The sequence below is a fragment of the Eretmochelys imbricata genome, chromosome 21, assembly GCF_965152235.1.
Source record: "Eretmochelys imbricata isolate rEreImb1 chromosome 21, rEreImb1.hap1, whole genome shotgun sequence".
In the NCBI taxonomy this organism is placed as follows: Eukaryota; Metazoa; Chordata; order Testudines; family Cheloniidae; genus Eretmochelys; species Eretmochelys imbricata.
In genome coordinates this window covers 14,547,767-14,553,766 of record NC_135592.1, presented here as the reverse complement: position 1 = coordinate 14,553,766, position 6,000 = coordinate 14,547,767, and the positions used below count along the sequence as shown (strand labels likewise).

Genomic DNA, 6,000 nt, shown 5'->3' with positions numbered 1-6,000 from the left:
TCCACAAGGTGATCAGTCTTGGAGATTCTGGAACGTCACTCTGCCCTCAGATGACTTGTTGACCTGAGAGGAGAGGCTTCTCGGCCTTACTCTTGATTTGCCAATTTGCTTGCTCCACCTTGCAGCAATTCCCTCCAAGGTCTTTGCATAAGTCAGGTGCAAGGCTTACCTTCGAGCCACAGAGTTGAGTTCAACTGTTTGAATTACATCATCGTTAGCAAGTGTCAACCAGTTGAAATCCTGCTTAAGATAGCAATTTTTAAAATATTCAGTATTTGCCATACCATAGAGGCTATTGGTCTGTAAAAAACAGACCTGCAAAAAACTATTTATATAATCCAGATACTTTTGAGGAAACCGGCTTGATCTTAACTGGGTAAAATGTCTTAGAGAAACATGTCACCAGTTCGTGGAAAATTCAGTATAAAACCCCTATAAAAATAACTAATGGGAAAAACCCTAAGGATATATCCACACTGCAGTAAAACACCCGTGGTTGGCTTGGGTCAGCTGACTCAGGCTCACAAGGCTCAGACTATGGGGCTGAAAATTGCAGTGTTGATGTTCGGGCTTGGGTTGGAGCCTGGTCCCTGAGACCCCACGAGGGAGGGGACAACAAAGCCAATGGCTCCAACATTCATTCATCAGCAAAATAAAAATAAATTCAGAACTTATTACAGATTTCGTCATCTCCACTGTAAATCTGAACCTAGGAATGGTCTTATTCCTCTTGCAAACAAGGAATTCTAGTAACCTTCCTCTTTTGGAACTGGGCTATGGGTCAGGCAGCTTATCTTCTGAAATCTAAATCTTGATAAAGAAAGGTTAGGACTCATCAAAATGAAACCCACTGACAATATACAATTGTAAGCATTGTGTAAGGTCTGCATGGCCCATGTCAACTTTTCTCCTCTTATTTTCCATCTGTCTTTAAAAGAGGAAAAAGTGTGTGCTGATCTCAGTGTCACTCCCTGCCCGCAACAATTCCCCCTCAACAATCAAACACCCAAGAGCTGATTCCCACCCTCAGACTCCATGGCCCCACCCCAGTTCTCTTACCTCCCCCAGCCCCAGGATCATCATCCACCATGGAATAGTCCTGACAGACTCCAGCAGTGTCATTCCCTGCATCCCCCCCACCCCAAGAGTCCCCCATAGCTTCCCCACCCCAGGAGTTCCCCCATAGCTCCCCCCAGTCCATCCCTCCCCCCACCAGGGGTCCCCCATAGCTCCGCCCACCCCAGGAGTCCCCCCCATAGCTCCCCCCAGTCCCTCCCCGGGATTCCCCCATAGCTCCCCCAACCCCCCCAGGAGTCCCCCATAGCTCCCCCCAGTCCCTCCCCGGGATTCCCCCATAGCTCCCCCAACCCCCCCCAGGAGTCTCCCCATAGCTCCCCCCAGTCCCTCCCCTGGGATTCCCCCATAGCTCCCCCTGCTCCCCCGACCCCAAGAGTCCCCCATAGCTCCCCCCAGTCCCTCCCCGGGAGTCCCCCATAGTTCCCCCAACCCCCCCAGGAGTCCCCCATAGCTCACCCTGCTCCCCCCACCCCAAGAGTCCCCCATAGCTCCCCCCAGTCCCTCCCCGGGATTCCCCCATAGCTCACCCTGCTCCCCCCACCCCAAGAGTCCCCCATAGCTCCCCCCAGTCCCTCCCCGGGAGTCCCCCATAGCTCCCCCAACCCCCCCCAGGAGTCCCCCATAGCTCCCTCCAGTCCCTCCCCCCGCCGGGGGTCCCCCATAGCTCCCCCAACCCTCCCCCCAGGAGTCCCCCCATAGCTCCCCCAGTCCCTCCCCCCGCCGGGGGTCCCCCATAGCTCCCCCCCGGGGGTCCCCCATCGCCCCTGTCACGCCCAGGCTCGCCGGGCAGCACGGACCGTGGCGGCCTCCCAGGGGCGGCGCCGCCGGCGGAAGCAGGAAGCGAGGCCGGCTCTGCTGGAGACGCCGGGGCCGTGGAGCGAGGCAGGTAACAAGCCCCCCCCCCGAAGAACAATGGGCTCTCCCTACCCCTCCTCCCAGTGAGCGTGGGACATTCCGAACCCCCCCCCCGCCTCCAAGGGGACCACGTGGTCGTCGCCGCTCCACCACGCCCCTGCACGAAACAGCTGGGACTCTCCGCTCGGTGGCCGTGGGGAATTCCTCCTGCCCCCAGCGGTGGGGTCCTCATCCCCCAGGGGCGGCAAGGGGGCCTCCTGCCCTGTCCCCCCCCAGCAGCAAGATCCCCCCAGCGGTGGCAAGGGGGCCTCCTGCCCTCCCCCCCGCCCAGCAGCGAGATCCCCCCAGGGGTGGCAAGGGGGCCTCCTGCCCTCCCCCCCCAGCAGCGAGATCCCCCCAGCGGTGGCAAGGGGGCCTCCTGCCCTGTCTCCCCCAAGCAGCGAGATCCCCCCAGGGGTGGCAAGGGGGCCTCCTGCCCTGTCCCCCCCCAGCAGCGAGATCCCCCCAGCGGTGGCAAGGGGGCCTCCTGCCCTCCCCCCCGCCCAGCAGCGAGATCCCCCCAGGGGTGGCAAGGGGGCCTCCTGCCCTCCCCCCCCAGCAGCGAGATCCCCCCAGCAGTGGCAAGGGGGCCTCCTGCCCTGTCTCCCCCAAGCAGCGAGATCCCCCCAGGGGTGGCAAGGGGGCCTCCTGCCCTGTCCCCCCCCAAGCAGCGAGATCCCCCCAGGGGTGGCAATGGGGCCTCCTGCCCTGTCCCCCCCAGCAGTGAGCTCCCCCAGCGGTGGCAAGGGGGCCTCCTGCCCTGTCCCCCCCCAAGCAGTGAGATGGCTCCCGGCACAGGACCAATGCTGCTGGGCACTGCCCATACAGAGAAAGGCACACAATCCCTCCTCCCCTTCTATCACACGCACACACAAACACTAGGATCCCCTGGCCCTTTGCCCCTCCATGGATAGTGGAGCAGGAGCCTCCCTTAAGTGGTAGTTAGAGATGGGTCCTCCAGGCCTCCCCTCCCCCAGCTGTGATATGAGGATCCTACTAACCCCTATCCCAATACTGAAATCCTCTGTGAGGGTGGGGCAGCCCCTCCTCTCTTAGAAGTGACAGTCCCACTCCCAGAGTGGCATCCTCCTGAATGTGCCCTGAATGTGCATTCCTGGACCTGCAACCGGTCTGCTGGGTGACCTTGGGCAAATCACTTTCCCTCTCTGTACCTCGTTTTCCCTTCTGTAAAATGGGGATAATGGTATAAAGTGATTTGAGATCTGCAGATAAAAAGTGATAGATAAAAACTAGCTATTAGTTTTGGAATGAAAAGCTGAAAATTTCCACGAAACAACGATTCTGGCAAAACGTGTTTTGATAGTGTCAAAACATCAGTTCCTACAGTATCAAGCCATTTCATTGTGATTTGTTTTGTTTAGATGTTTATATTAAAACACTAAATATAATATATGCACATAATATTAATTATATATAATTATGTTTAATGTTTTATATTATATTAAAAGTCTAAAGGAAATGAATCCAAAGTAAACATTTTGACTTTACCCCATAGAATAATTTCATCCAAGGTGACATGTGCCCACGAAATGTTTCCATTTCAACAAAACTGCATTTTTCGAAGGGAAACTGTCCTATCAAAAAGTTTGCACCAGATCTAGTTAGTACTATTGCTGAAGGCTGGGCGCTATGCCAGAGTGGAGGGGGAAGACGGGAAAGAGTTTCGTCTGATTTTGATTCTCTGCTGATTTGTAATGAAGGGAGATACGTTGCTTTGTGGGAGACTGGTACATTTTATGTGGGGAAGTGTGTAATGGGAAATAGGAGGGGAGGAATGTGTGTTTTGGTGGGGGGCGGGGTTCATTACATCTGTAAGAACAAATGTGCCTATCTGATGCTCTGTTCCAGCTATTTGATATTACTTTTGTTGTAACACTTCCCCAAGAACCTCAAAAAGAAAAGGAGTACTTGTGGCACCTTAGAGACTAACCAATTTATTTGAGCATGAGCTTTCGTGAGCTACAGCTCACTTCATCGGATGCATACCGTGGAAACTGCAGCAGACTTTATATATACACAGAGAATATGAAACAATACCTTCTCCCACCCCACTTTCCTGCTGGTAATAGCTTATCTAAAGTGCTGAATAGAATAACTATTTCTGTCTGTGTATCTTTTTTGTAACTTAAGGTTTTGCCTAGAGGGGTTCTCTATGTTTTTGAATCTAATTACCCTGTAAGATATCTACCATCCTGATTTTACAGGGGGGATTTCTTTATTTCTATTTACTTCTATTTTTTATTAAAAGTCTTCTTGTAAAAAACTGAATGCATTTTCATTGTTCTCAGATCCAAGGGTTTGGGTCTGTGGTCACCTATGCAAATTGGTGAGGCTTTTTATCCAACATTTCCCAGGAAAGGGGGGGTGCAAGTGTTGGGAGGATTGTTCATTGTTCTTAAGATCCAAGGGTCTGGGTCTGTAGTCACCTAGGCAAATTGGTGAGGCTTTTTACCAAACCTTGTCCAGGAAGTGGGGTGCAAGGTTTTGGGAAGTATTTTGGGGGGAAGGACGCGTCCAAACAGCTCTTCCCCAGTAACCAGTATTAGTTTGGTGGTGGTAGCGGCCAGTCCAAGGACAACGGGTGGAATATTTTGTACCTTGGGGAAGTTTTGACCTAAGCTGGTAAAGATAAGCTTAGGAGGTTTTTCATGCAGGTCCCCACATCTGTACCCTAGAGTTCAGAGTGGGGGAGGAACCTTGACATGGACAGTGGACAGTGGGGTGGGAGGAGGTATTGTTTCATATTCTCTGTGTATATATAAAGTCTGCTGCAGTTTCCACGGTATGCATCCAATGAAGTGAGCTGTAGCTCACGAAAGCTCATGCTCAAATAAATTGGTTAGTCTCTAAGGTGCCACAAGTACTCCTTTTCTTTTTGCGAATACAGACTAACACGGCTGTTACTCTGAAACCAAGAACCTCACTGTCTCTGCTGTGCCCACGTAGCAAGGTGTCATATATTAATCTAGAGCCTGCCCAGTCTAATTGCGGAAAGCTTCTGGCAGTGCTAATGTGCTGTGTGTATCGATCAGTTCTCTTACAGTTCTGTCAACTGTTCAAAGTTCGGTTTTAGCTGTTAATGGGCTTCCCTCTTTAATGGGGATTTGGAAATCCCTCCACTTCAGGAATTTCCTCTTTTACAGATCTCCAGTAAATGCCCAACATGCCTCACCGGACCATTCATCTCTTCCGGAAGGGACTTCGGCTCCATGACAACCCAACTCTGCTGGCCGCACTGGAGTCCTCGGAGGTTGTGTATCCAGTCTACATTCTGGATAGAAAGTTCCTGATGTCTGCAATGAATATGGGAACTCTGCGCTGGCATTTCCTGCTGCAGTCTCTCGAGGATCTGCAGAGGAACCTAACTAAACTGGGCTCTTGCTTACTGGTTATTCAAGGAGAGTATGAGTCGGTTCTTCGAGACCGTGTTAAAATGTGGAACATTACTCAGGTGACTCTAGATGCTGAGATTGAACCATTTTACAAAGAGATGGAGAGGACCATACAAGTTCTGGGGGGAGAGATGGGATTTGATGTGCTTTCTTTGATGGGCCACACTCTGTATGACATCAGACGGTACGTAACTGCCACAGGGCAACGATCTTTTGTTTATGTTTAGCTTTAACAAATATCGGTGGGAAATGCCTAGTGATTCTGATTCTTGTAGATTCTAATGTTTGAGCTTTTAGAGGGTTGAGCTTCCTGGGGTGAATGTAACATTGTGTGCCCGTCAATAAAGAGCAGAGGAGGGAATGCACATGAATTGGAATTGGGGCTGTGACTTGGTTTGCTAGTTATAATGTAAATGTTTTATTAATATGCACCCTTTGGCTATTGGGTTTAGTTCAATCCTTTATATAATCTACTCTTTAAAAAACAAAATCTAAATTGGCAGGGAAGGGTGCAATTATGGTTTTTTTACCCATTTCATCTGATTATATCGGTGTTTATTTTTGAGCATGAGGGGTTTTCTAATCAGCTTAACTTTTTGCCCACAAAAGAAATGAA

At 51.1% G+C, this 6,000-nt stretch overlaps 1 protein-coding gene across 1 annotated transcript in view; it reads left to right on the top strand.

Moving 5' to 3' along the window:
- Positions 1-1,910: 1,910 nt before the first annotated feature.
- Positions 1,911-6,000, top strand: part of LOC144278143 (cryptochrome-1-like) — a 34,659-nt gene continuing 30,569 nt past the window's right edge. The window contains exons 1-2 of the mRNA XM_077839341.1: positions 1,911-1,963; positions 5,136-5,568. Of these exons, the coding sequence (XP_077695467.1) occupies positions 5,147-5,568 (422 nt within the window). The 5' untranslated portion in view covers positions 1,911-1,963; positions 5,136-5,146. The remainder of the gene's footprint in view (positions 1,964-5,135; positions 5,569-6,000) is intronic.